The sequence below is a fragment of the Lepeophtheirus salmonis genome, chromosome 6, assembly GCF_016086655.4.
Source record: "Lepeophtheirus salmonis chromosome 6, UVic_Lsal_1.4, whole genome shotgun sequence".
Taxonomy (NCBI): domain Eukaryota; kingdom Metazoa; phylum Arthropoda; class Copepoda; order Siphonostomatoida; family Caligidae; genus Lepeophtheirus; species Lepeophtheirus salmonis.
The window spans coordinates 246935-261165 of NC_052136.2; the positions used below are offsets into that span (position 1 = coordinate 246935).

At 32.9% G+C, this 14231-nt stretch overlaps 1 protein-coding gene across 3 annotated transcripts in view; it reads right to left on the reverse strand.

The window, feature by feature from the left end:
- The window catches only part of LOC121119634 (DBH-like monooxygenase protein 1), an 82576-nt gene extending 74424 nt beyond the window's left edge, over positions 1 to 8152 (reverse strand). The window contains exon 1 of one of the 3 annotated variants that reach the window (XM_040714353.2): positions 7455 to 8152. In XM_040714353.2, the coding sequence (XP_040570287.1) occupies positions 7455 to 7841 (387 nt within the window). In that variant the 5' untranslated portion in view covers positions 7842 to 8152. The remainder of the gene's footprint in view (positions 1 to 7454) is intronic. The other 2 variants (XM_040714355.2, XM_040714354.2) reach the window with 2 other exon arrangements.
- Positions 8153 to 14231: the final 6079 nt, after the last annotated feature.

The following is a 14231-nucleotide window of genomic DNA, read 5'->3' on the forward strand; positions in this document are numbered from 1 at the left end:
AAATATAATTGTGAATTTACAACTATATTTTACTCTACTGGGATACCTAAAGTGCGCAAGTGTACTTATTACACTCTAATAAGGGATTACTTTATTAAAGTAAAAATATGATTAGATATAAAACAAGCTAGAGATCGTGCACCTTTTTTATAGATAATTTTGGAACCGGTACTATTTCTGAAATCGTCGCATCACTAATGTTAAACATTGAAAAAAGTTATACAGATATAATGTATAGCGACAATTCTAAGCACAGCTGATATATAAAAAAGAAGAAATAATTGAAGAATGAGAAAGAAAATAAACACAAATCCCCGCAAGAATTACTCCGATGTCGATCCTCAATTCTACTCGTAGTCCAACAAGGACTTAGGCATATGACAAGAGTTGTCCATTAAAATTTGAACACTTTGAATATTAAACTTCAACAAGAAATAATTTATTCATTAACAACAGAATTTCAACAAAATTAATACTATAGATAGATGTGTGCCTGAGGTCTCTTCATCAATGTAGCCGTCCTGGTAGCTTTGAGGGTGTTTAGCTGACATACACTGCAGGCATTCCCCAGGACATGCACCCAAAAGTTGGCATAAGGGCTTTAGGGGGCCCATAAGTATTAAAAAATATTTAAAAATAACTGAAAAGACTCTAGAAACGGAGGAGATGGGTTTATTTTATTGCTGGTCTTAAAAGTAAGCTCTCCACCCTCACAAGGCTCTTTCCAGTCTCTTTTTTTAGAGCTCTCTGGATAGTCTGATCTGAAATCCCGATATATGTTGCATGTCCCCTCATGGACATAAATGAATTATACTGGGATATTCCCGTTAACTCTTACGGGTTAAGTTTGACCTTTTTTGACAGATCCTTCCTTCCTCTCCAATGTTTCACACTTGCTTACTGCGTCCTGGAGACGCCCAACTGTTTGGAGTGTGAATGGAAATCGATTACGTTCAAGTGGCATTTTCTCGACTTGTACGTAAGCATTTTTGTTAGGTAAAAAAAAAAAAAGACCTGCTAACCCAGACAATTTAAAAAGGATTGATCATGCCATTTTATTAAGTTAGTTACAAGAAGCTCTGAGAGAAAGAAAATATACATAAACCACTCTCCGTATTTGGTATAGCCATAGACAGGATTTACTCCGATGTGGATCCTCAATTATACACTATGTCCAACAATGACTTACACTATTTACTAGTTTTGTAAATCCTAAGCACTTTTGTTATAAAAAATGAACACAGTATCCTAAAAACGTGAATAATGTTTGGGGAAAGATCAGCTAAGCAGCTTCCATGACGTTTAATTAGACTAGTTACAAGCAGCCATAAGAGGACGGAAATGAAATCCGAATCCCACTCCGTATATAGCAACGACATATGTAAGCAGAATTTACTCAAATGTCAATCTTCAATTCTACTCTGATTGTGAGCCCAACAAGGACTTACCCTTATAACTCCCCATCCAATCATCAGTGTAACTCTTCTTCATTCATAAGTATCCTTAATAATGAAAGAATAATAGAGAATTAGTAGGCTCAATAAACCCTGAGCGTGCTCTTATAATTGCAACTCTTTAAAATTGCAATTAAACTCCTAAAATGTATATATATTATTTATTCCAAAAAAATGAAGAGAAATAAAGTACAAGAATAAATAAAACTTAAAAGATCTAAAATTATATTTAAAATATAAAAAAATCCTTAGAATGATTAATCCAATGTTTTGACTATAAAATATTTGATTCATTGACAAAAAAAAATTCTTCTTCAAAGTTTCCATCTTTTAAACTCTGGCATCTATTCTTAAATAATTGACCATCTTTAGAAAATACTCTCTCAACGGTAGCTGAGGACAGCAGTGTATACATCAGAAGATAACATTTGTAGTTGATTAGATCTTACGGCAATTCTGCCAAATATTCAAATATATTTGAATAACAATGATTAAACTGATAGAATTCACATTACCGCATGCAAATGCGATAATATTACATGCTAATGGCTAGGGTTTCCCAAACAATGTGTCTTCAGTGAAGATCAAGTGTGCCGTACGATTTGTGACAACATATATTATTTTAATAGCTTATATTAATTCAAATAATTATTTTAATAAAAATAGATGTATGAAAAAAATTTGTTTTGGTGTGCCTGGGACACGAAAAAGTTTGGGAGCCACTTTCTTAAAGAACATGTTACTAAAATGTTTCGTGCACTATCATCCAGATAAGCCGAATTACTCGATTGAGCTTGAACAAAGAGGTTCTCAATTTTTGAACTTATGCTTACGTGAGATTTTGAGATTGTATGACAATTTACTACACCAAAAATCGTATTTTAGTTGGTAAAATTCGTTTACAAATAAGAAAGATTCATCTTCCTACGTAAACTACACACATGAAAGATCTGGCGGTGTATCTAGTGGAATCAATATCTGAGTCTTCTAAGAGTGGCCAGCTACATGAGAGGCAAAGCCGTCAACTGTAAACAGTAAAGAGTACCAGATACAACATAGAAAAAAGGATTTTGGCTTATTTTGAGAATTAACCGTCTATTCCTGCAATCTTTAAAATTATTCTTCAACTCTCAATTTTGTTATTTCTTAATATACAAAAACGGAAAAAGTAATACAAATGTATATATATGAGCAAAAATTCAAGCGATTTTATAGCTCTTGTAAAATGTCGAGCGTGCTCTCCTTCGTAATTCAAAACAATGAGAGCGCTCCCGCTAAATAATTTTGAGCGTCGCTCACTAATGCTGGGAATAATAATGATTACAGCTTACGAAAATAAAAATGTACATTGTTCAGATTTCCAACATAAATTTATCTAAAAATATTTTGTGCTAGCAAGGGGCAACTAAGGCTGAATAAATATTTTACAAGTGGTACATCAGCAAAAAAAGGTTGAGAATCCATGGTCTACTAGATAATAGTATTGTTGTGTTTCGGTCTGGAAATCCTAGACCGGTCTGAGACAGAAATATTTTTTGTTGGATCGAATTAGTTCGGTCCAACAAAAAAGCTCGGTCTGGAACGGTATCATAAAAAGTTCAGTCTAGATCGGTCCAATTGATCCCTCATAATATATGAGACCGAATCAAAATCTGTCTAGAAAAAATCACTTTAGACCGAACCGAAAAAAAAAATCGGTGCTGGACCGAGTCTCAACACTAATAATTACAAATTATCGCAATATAGACAATATGATGACTAAGCATGAATCATCATTAAATTTATATATTCTATTTTTCGGCAAAATATTTGTGGCTATGTGTCCTGAAACTCCCAAAAATGTACTCATATAATAAATTAAATCATATCTACATTATATAATTATAATATGCTAAAATTATATTCACGAATAAAATATATTTATGACATTACAATGAATTGAATATTATCAAAATAATTATTCAAAACACAAAAAGAATTTCCCTAATGGAGTAGTGCTTTATATTTTACATATATATATATATGCATAATTTAATTATTATTAATTATAATTGAAGAGCATTGGTACATGGTAGGAAATAACACTACTTATTCGGGTCATCACTAATTAATGAATAAATATGGTGACATTTTAATGGTTCGAACAAAACAAAAAAAATATGTTATGATTTTGCAATTGCAATTGAATAAATAAGAATAGAGGGTTATACATGAGGTCATCATTCGACGAATTACACGTAATTACTGTTAATGTATCTAGCAAACATTAAAAAAAGAAAACAGAAAAAGGCCTTACTCAGTTGATAAGTAGCCCATAACGACTACTGTTGAGCTCTTAAGTATTCATAGGCTATCATTGACATAATATTTTTGTACAATTTTTAAAATAAATTACATATATTTCATAATATTAAAATCCTACATAGTATTTTATCGATACAGTATATTAATATTGTTAACTAATCTTTTATTAAAAGCGTAGCTTCACATTTGTATTTAAATATGATAGCCAATATATATATATATATTATATGCTACGAGGGATCAACAAGAAATTGTATTCCTGTCCAATTGGAAACCTTGTTGTCAACCTTTCCCCACAATTATTGTATAATTACCGGGTACGGCGAAAAAATCTTTACACTTTGTTTAAACTACACAAGATATTTGTGAATGTGGTAAAAATTATTAATATATGTGTGTGCGTCTAAAACTGAACACTCTGTAATTTTTAAAGTGGTCGACGAATTAATTTATTTAACATGAAAGATGAGAGTCTTAGACACATGTCTATTGAATATGGCCGTCCATGTTCTCCACAACTAACTCCAGCCTGGACCCAAACTTGCTGCATGACTTGGCGATGAAGCTCTGGTCGAGGTTGGCTCAGGCATTCTTGAGGGTAGACTTCAGATGGTCCTTGGACTTCTATTGCACTCCCGACAGCATTCCCTTTAAACCCCCAAACACTGCAAAGTCAAGCGGCAAACAATCAGGCGAGTGAGGCGACCAAGAATTCAGATCGAAGAAGGCTGGAGTCTCGATCTGAAGAACTCTTGGGTAAAGTTGCTAGTGTGCCAACTGGCACCGTCCTGCTGCCACCACCGCCTGTCCCCGTAAGTAGCCCTGGTCCAAGGGAACACTTTATTCTTCAAGTATTGACAGTACGTCTCGGAGTTAAGCTTCTTGTGGTCCTCCAAGAAGATGAGATCACATTTCATCCGTCGGACGCAGCAACAGCCAGGACCTGGAGGTTGCCTAACCCACATGCACTCAGGAGTCCCTTTGACCACCACGCTGTAAACGGTGGTGCGGCTGCAGTTCAGAGCCTTGGAAATTTCAGTGGGACTTTTTCCCCACACAGAAAGTTCCAAAATTGCGACTCGACGTCGCTCCATATTGTCGGCAGTTGTTTCACTGTTTCTATTTAGATTTTGCTGGAGTTTTGTTTATAACTAGTATAAACGAATATATGCATGGCGTAACATTTAAAGGAGTGTTCAGTTTTAGACGCGCACACTTGTAATACTAAAAACAACTAGATCTTCATAAGTGTGTTAGAAGCTGAGAAAATGCCATCTAAACTTGATCAACGAATTTCGGTACGAGCACTTTTGGACGCTGGCAAGAAACCAACAGAAATTACGATGTCTCCATGCGTCCAGACAAATACCCAGCCATGCACGTGCTGTTCCAGCAGGATGGTGCACCTGCACACACGTACAAAAAGGCCCAGAACTAGTTGGAGGACAACTTCGCTATTGGGCCAAAGAAAATGCGGCCCCTTACTCACCAGATACCAACCCTTTGGACTTCAATCTATGGGTATTTATATTAAGTCCAAGGCCTTCACCTTTCGACACCCAAATATCAACAGCCTCAAGGCAACGTCAACCAGCACTGGGATGCCATATTTGAGGACTACATCTGCAATGGGTGGATGTAGTTTCGTGGCCGCCTGGAAGCCATCATTTTTGCCAAGGGGGGCTACATTGATCATTAAGGTAACCAAGACATCATATTAGTTATTTTTAATTTAATGAGATACCCTATTATAACTGGTTACTGAAGTATATCCTGATAAAGTTCTGGATTAAAAGTTTAAAACAAAAATTCGACGCACTCGGTAATTATTCCATTGTTGGAAAGAATTGACCAAATTCCTCTCACTCGAAAGCTATAAATTTATACTGAACTGTCTATAAAGTCATAAATTATGTACTTAAAATGAGCTCAAAAGAAATGTGAAAACTGGAATTAACCTACATGAAAATATTCAAAGACTTGGAATTAGTACAGAGTGCGACAAAATTACTTCCTTTTTCAAAAAAACAATAAAACAAGTTTTATAAATCAGAAAAGTTTTATTTTATTTTCATAATGATAGTACACATTTAAAGTTTTGTTTTAAATAGTTTTTAAAATCATGTAAGATAGTTGACGTCTCCCATTGTCCATAAACTCACCTTTGGTATTTTAATACCCAGTGATTCGTTCATTTTTGTTTGTTTCTTTTAAAACAACATTAGAATGGGAGGTTTTACAGGGATAGTGTTTTATAGAAAACGAGGTAAAATTTAATTTTTCACCTATCTTATTTTATAACTGTGAATGATTAGTTTATTAGATTAGCTATTAGTGGTTCTGCAAAAGTGTTAAAAAGGTTGGATTTTCCGGAATAAAACCAGTTCCAACAAACACTAATTTATACTTTTTGCATAACATAAAGTCTGATGGCACGAATTTTAGCTTTCTAGTATAATCATCCGTGGAGTAAATAGCGTTTAAACAACTTTGCAAATATCTATGTTATGACAACGAATTAAAAAAATCATTTTTTGTGTAACATAAATTGAAGCAATTAACTGATTTTTATAAAGTTCTCCAATAAAAACTCAGGAGCCACATTACAATTAGTTTAATTTTATAAAATATTATGGGAAAGGAAGTTATATTGCCTCCCCTTCCCCCTTATATAAGGAATTTTAATGTCGGGTTTATTTGCCCCGACTGATGTTGTAATTAAATATGACGCTATGAGACGTTTTATTTATTTATAATTTGTACAGAAATCACAAATTTTATTTTAGCGAAATATGTAAGAAAATATTGCTCAAAGAATAAAATAATTATACGAGTAATTTATGTTTATGAGATGAACAGGAACCAACTTCAGTGTAAATAATAAAGATTAATATCATGCAGTAATTACAATTTAATTATAATTAATGTAATATGGAAGTGGGATATTGTACAGGGAGTTGTACTACTTCATTACTTGGGGTAAAAAAAGACCTCTTTCTAAAACACTTTGAACGAGGTTTCTATATGTAACCATATCACCCTTTAAATGAAATTCAACACGAATATCAGATTTAAATAACTCCACGACTTACAATTTTAAAAGATTGGAAATAAATAAATAATTTACAGAATAAGTAAACAGAAATGCATCATGCAATAGAATTTAAATAAATTCCAAACCAATTAACGTAGGCCAATGACAAAGTCATTTTTTGAAAGAACAGTCTTGAGAACTTCCTTTGTAACTTATACAATTTTTGTGAACAAAGTCAGTTTTGTAATGTCGTCAAAGAAACGTAGAGTGCTTGATTTGCTCCACGCGGGAGTTTCTGTTTTGAGAATCAGGAAGGTGTTTGAAACAGATGTCAGCTATGAACAAAAGCCTGGGAGCGGAGGCTACAACATAAAACGATCGGAGGAGTTCATGAGTGGCATGGGGGATAGTATTTAGTGTATTAGTTTATATATAAAACGATAACGATATCATCCCTTACTTAAAATTCAATACGAATATCACATTTAAAAAACTCAACAACTTGCTATTTTAAACAATTGGAAATGAATAAATATAAGTAGAGTCTTTATAATGTATGGCTTAAAGCCCATTGTAATACCCTTTCTATACAACAATACAATGGTTAGTTGAAGCAGAATCAGCAAATAAAAATAGCATGTCTATTAGAAAAGAAGTCCTACCTCTACAGAATCACAAGTGTCCCAAGGTCTAGAAAATCGTATCACTGTATGGGTGTCGTTTTCACTCCCACTCATTAGCACATAATCTTGAGACATATCCATAATTGGAGCCGAGTTCCCCTCTGCCCATCGATCTGAAAAACGTACATCCCCATCCGAGCCAATCCAACCAAGAGCAATGTCAGATCCCCTCATGGCTCCATTCATAGAAAATCCTAGTGCGATCCATCCATGAGTCCGCCCAACGAGTTCGAAATGGATGTCGTTGTGGAATGGCGTCCAAGAGAGTTGGAGATTATCATGGAGGGAGATGTGATGTGTCCATTTGTGGTGAGGGGATGCAGAGGATGGAAGAAGAAGTAGGAATGAGATCCCAATAAATAGCATGATAATTAATAAGTCACTTTAATTAATGCATATTTTGTTTTGAATTGACCACTGCTATGTTATTGTTTTGCACTGGATGATGGTGTTATGTGACTGACGATTGAAATAAGAGGGAGAGGGCAGCTACATCAACGCACTTACACATCCAGGTGATTATTTTTTTATAGCAGCAGTGTAGTAGCCTTCCTTCTTCTTCCACACTAGCTAGCTACTCAGTACTCACACACTCTTCTTCTCTCAGTGTATTCTTCCTCTGCTCCCACTGTGTTCGTAGTACTGCACTGAATATTTGACTGTTATACAAATCCATGAATGATTTAAAAACTACTGTAAATGGAATGTGGAATCATCAACGTCATGACTCATGATAAACATGCAGGGTGGATTTTTCGTAGAAATAATTTTTATAATCTTTGATGGTAATCATTTTGAGCATTAAAAATCAACTTAAAATAACATGGTAACTCTTACAATTTGAAGAATATTATGGGGGAGAGCAGCTTAGCTGTCATGACGTTTCATTGGATCAGCTACAAGAAGCTGTAAAGGGGAGGAAATGGAAACAATCAACGACTTAGGCAAAAATGTTCAATCCTGTTTCGTACATATCAAAGATAGCTCTTGTATGCAGTAGAAAAGGAAGTTCACAACCCAGAAATGAAATAATAATGATAGCAGCTTCGAACAAAAAATTATCTCTTCAGTTTGTCAACTCCAATAAACGGGCGAGCTAACAAATACTTTAATTTTCATAACTAACTAGCAAAGGGTTACCCGGCATTTCTTGGGCAAATGAGGTAGTGGGAAATTACATTGAGAATGGTCAATGCGGGCGTGGGTTAGAGTATTCTATAATGCATTATAATATAGCACCAGTCGTACACGCAATGTAATATTATGAATTTAAAAAAAAAAAGGGTTTTAAACTTCAAATAATATAGCAACATATATACAAAAATGGCCAAATCGAAATTCCCAAACAAAATTACGAAAAACTCTTTTGCAAAATTTTGAGAAAAGTAGAAAATAGCATTTATTGGCATTGTAAAGAGGAACACAAATCTATAAAATTATTTTTTTCATACTTACAAAACCAAAAAAGTTATGGAACATAATGACGTGGAAAAGTACCCCTCGATAACTGGTTCATTTTTGCAAATATGATGTAATATACAGTATGGGAGTATTCAAAAAAATTCTCTTCTAAATATATTGTTTTGTGGCATTTAAAACTCACAGTATCACGCGACAAAGTGTACCCGTTTGAGCTGAATACGGGACGGGTGCTCTTTTTCTAAATACGGGGCGATTCCTTTTTTTAAGAGAAGTTTGGCAACCCTAACCCCAAGATACTTCTTAAAGCCAGTCCTAGCCATATAGCTTGATGCTGCTGTAATAAGTACGCCTCATGTCCATACTATCGACTGGTTCATTCAACGTTATATTTTTGCAATGGTAAGCCACATCTATCATGCGTTTGGCAAGTACAAATATTGCTGTATAGACAATTTTTTGATAAAAAATGAATATATTATAATCTTCAAACCTCGATAACTCTCCCTATAAAAATGAAGAGGTTTTGTGATTTAAAATAAAATGTGTCTTGTTTATAGGAGTGAATATTTCATATAAATTTAATTTTAGAATCATAAAAATTTATTAACAGGGGGTGTCCGTGGGGGGTGAAGTGGAGGTGATGTCGCCCCTCCCAAATTAAGGAATTTTTGCTAAATACTACATTTTTTTTGGTCAGGATGAAAAGATTTTGCGCTAAAATAGGAGTAAATTTTTTTTCACGATTTATTTTATCAAAAAAGGTCATTCGAACAAATTATGCAGCAGAGCAAAAAATTTTATATCTTAAATTTTTTGTGAATAGCTAGAGATTTTGGAAAAGATTTTCTAAATAATTTAATTTTTCAATTTTTTTTTCTACAAAATTTAATTTTCTGTGAAAAGCTATGAATTTGTGAAATTTTAATCAACGGTTAATTTTTGATTTTTTTAAATAACTTTGAAATTTAAAAATTATTTTTTTTTTTTTTCCAAAAATGTTATTTTTTGTGAATAGCTATGAAAGTTTGAAATTTAAAATTAAATTAATTTTTCAAAACATTTTAATTTCTTGGATTTTTTTAATATTGTGACACGCAGAATAGATGTGGTAATCTCCTTTATTCTTTGAGTTCAGAATGCTGAATCAAAAAAGTTTTAAAATACTTTTCAAAGTTACTTACATAAATTTTAATTTATGAGAATTTATGAATTTTAATCCCCCCCCCCTGCATATTTGAAAGAAAGATCCTAGAAACGGCCTTGATAATTAATATCCATTATGGAAAATATATTTGGCTCAAAGAAATTTTTTGATTAATTTTTATTTTCAAACATAAACTTAAATATATGTACGTCCTTCTACTGAAGTAGTTGTTTTTATAAATTTAAAAATAATTGCTTGACAACATTGAATATGTGAATATTAAATAGTTTCATTCATTCATATTTTTTCATTTCCTTTCATAGTTATACAAATTAGTAATGTGACGATACCAGATTTTCAAACGAGCATTTTTTATTATGAGAACGAGTACTTGCTCAAGTTTTAGTCTCTTGATTTCGAGTTGGGTGACTGTTTAAAGCCTAATGATCAGTGTTGGACTGTTGAAAAAGAATATAAGTCCTCTCCTAATAAAATGTGTCAGACTTAGGACCGGTCCTTAGGGTCTTTTTATGGTAACTAGTACAGCTGAAATGACGTAGTTGTTTACTATGTTGTTTTTATAATCTACCGAATATATTGAGTGCTCAAATTTTTTGTCTAAATGGTTGTAAATTAAAGGTATAATTTATGATACTTGAAACTTATTTATAAATTTACTTGACAAAGTCCAAACGTTTTCAGTACGTCCTCTATAATCTTTAGACAATCACAATTCCTAAGCACCTCGTGAGTTTAAATTATGTTGCATAGAGCGTATGCTAGTTCATTACTTAGCCTTGTGAATAGTCAATGTCATCAATGTAAAGTGTAACGTTGCAGTGAGAGGTTGTGTGTATTGTATTTCCTGGGTTACGAGTGCATAAATTATATCAGCTAGCTATCATTAATCATTTTCTGCGTGTTTACTTCTTCAATTCAAGCTAGCTAGACCATTGCTATATACAGAGTAAGGGTTTGTCTGTAATTATTTCCTCTCATAGCTACTCGCAGCTAGTTTAATTAAACGTCATGACAGATAGGCTGCTCTCCTTATTAACCCTTTCTCTCATGAATTAAAAATAAATGAAATATAAAATTTTATATTACCTTTTTGTAATGTTTTGACTATAACAAACATACCGCAAGAAAAAAAATAATATAACATAAAAAATGTTAAAAATTAACACAATATTAGTATGTATATAAAACATAAAATAATATATATAACTAAAGTTTTGTCAACATTATTAAAATTGTTTGAGTTGTCATGTTAGTTTTCGGCATTTTTTGCTATTTTTGGCATAGAGACAGATCATAGTATTTTCATCACTACTCATGAGCATGTCTATAGACATTCAGAAGAGAGGAAAAGTTAAAGGGCCCACACAGGATTATATTGGGAAGGGGGAGGTGGTTTTTTGTTTGAAATAATCCAAAAATTAAAAGTTCAATTTTGTTAAGAATCAATAGCTATTTACAGAAAATTAATATTTTTTGAAAAAAGTTTTCAAAAATTTAATTTCAAATATTAAACTTTTGGAAAAAAAAATCCAAAATTAAAAGTTATCCAAAAAAGATTTCAAAAATTAAATTTGAAATATTAAATTTCTTGGAAAAAAATTCAGAAATTAAACTTTTTGGGGAAAAGTCAAAATCAAGACCGACTCACAAAAAATTAAATTTTGGTAAAAAAATGGCAAATATTAAAGTTTTCAAAAAAAAGTTTCAAATAATAAATTTTTCGGAAAAAAATTTCCCAGAACTTTGAAAAAATTTTCGAGTAAATACTCAAATATTCTTCAATTTAGGGGTTGAAGGTACAGCCCCTCTAGACCATCCGTTTGGACGCCCCTGGATTTGTCGTGAAATTTGATGTAATACAAACTTTATTTTGCAAAATTTGTATGCTATTAAAAAGGAAAATTATATATGTTGTCAAAAATATTTCATAATAATCTTTTTTTTTGATATGATGACATAAATTTATGAATAATGGTTGCAAGAAAATAAAAACATGTATTTTATTCCCCCCCATGTATTTCCTTCCAGATGAGTCTAGAAAAAATTACTTGAGACTGAACCTGTGGAAAAATTTGGTCCAGGACCGCATCTCATCTTAGTACATGAACATACGTATGTAATAGTGTTCGATGTTGGTCTGAAAATCTTAACCGGGCTGAGACTGTTATTATTTTTAGTGGGCCGAACGAATTAACTAGTTCTTAGACAGTTTTTAAAATTAATCTACAAGGTTGTGTTTGGTTCAAGTTGAGCAGTTCTATCGATCCTAGTCTTGGTTGTTTCATTTTAACGATTTTGGTCTTGGTTCAGCTTAAGCGTTCTCGGTTCTTTTTATGCATGCTCTGTTTGGTAACAAACACTTAAAACAAGGGAGTTCCCTGGAAAATTCGGGCCCAGAAATGATATTAGATACAAACAAGGCCACAGGTACCTTATACGCAGAGTGTATAGTACCCCAAGCAGGGGCCCCGAAAACTAAGGTTGCTTAAGACAATGGTTTTCAAAGTGGAGTCCGAGAGAGGAAGCTAGGGAGGGGAGTAGGAAGATGGAGAACTGAGGATTGATTTCAGTCTAATCAGTCTTTTTGTAGTATTAATATAATATAAGAGGCCCTTCGTATAGTAATGTTTGGGAAACCCTGCCAAGCTTAGTCGCGTCCCTAGATTCATAATATACCCTACACCTTTCCTCTTTTATTTACGCCCACTGGTGCCTAAGACCCCTTTTTCCAGATCCATAAGAAGCCCTTAGCTATTTGGAACACAGATAAAACTTTATTGAGAACCGGAAATGCTTGAACCACTTGATCAATAAGAGCACAACCTTGTTTGTCTCCTTTCATTTCATTATTGAAGGAGTAAGTATGATGCTGTTGTTAATGTCGTCATCATTATACTGATGGATTATGAGGATTTTATTATTTATTATATTAATTCATGAAATATTAACATTATTATTCTACACACATTGAATTTATTATATTTCATTTCTTCTTTCAAATTTCTTTCATATTTATTTATTATGATTGATTACTGATAAGGATTCTCTTTCTATTAATATGTCTCCGTTGTTGATAAACTCCTAATATCTCGCAACCTTTCTTCCTCCCCTAAAAGAAAGAAGGGCCCAAAATCAGTTGGTACCTACTAGTGTTGAGACTCGGCCCAAGACTTTTTTTTCCAGATTGATCTTTAGGAATTTAATCTTGACCGATATCTCGGTCCAGGCCGTAGACTTAAATTGATTGTTTTCAAATCGTGGTCATATTTTTTTGGGGTCAATCTATGTATCACCGATTTTATCCCCTATTTGTCTGACTTATGAGTTGTACAAGTATGACTTAAGTAACACATTTAACCTCCTACGGCGTAAGTGTAGGTCGTTGTTCACAGTTTTTAAAACACAACAAACGTCGTCATCAACAATTCATTTAGTGAATGAGTCTGGACGGAATTTTAAATGACACCGAGTTTTACTTATGGGGGCAATCTAGACCAAATTTTTCATGAGAATGTCACGAACAAACTTCTTTCAAGAACCGGTTAAGTTCCGTATAAGAATCTAGGCAGTCCTAAGAAACAATCAAAAATGACTATTAAGACTTTATACACATACATTAGGACAAACTTATTTTCTAATATAGATCTTTTAATACGAACCAAAGTATTTGAGTTATTTAATTTTTTGGATGGGACTCTAATCCTGGACCACCCTGTATGTGTAAACGTGAAAAAACCACCAACAGTGTATCATTTTCTTAAGACATTCCATCTATGATTATTTCAATTTAATTTAATTTTAAAAATTAAATGCATATGAAACCCTATTCTATTATCTAGAAGAATTGTATTTATAGCACTCATATCCTATTTCATTGTTATTTATAGATAAAAGTTGAAGGAAAAAGTTCTGAGTGCTTTTTCGCTACATTTTGATAATAAAATTATCCGATTTAGATCAAATATGCCCCGTTTTGTTTGATAACTTTTGTCCAATTTTATGGGCACTTGCGTGGATCCGCAATTTTGTTATGATACTGCTGTCTGATGGTGTGCCCTTTTTTGCGGGCAGAAATGTTGTTGTATCAATAGACTTAATTCAGGGTTATGTATTAGGCCGAAAGCTGCATCAGATATATGTACCTAAAGAAGATTTAATTAACAGAGGAA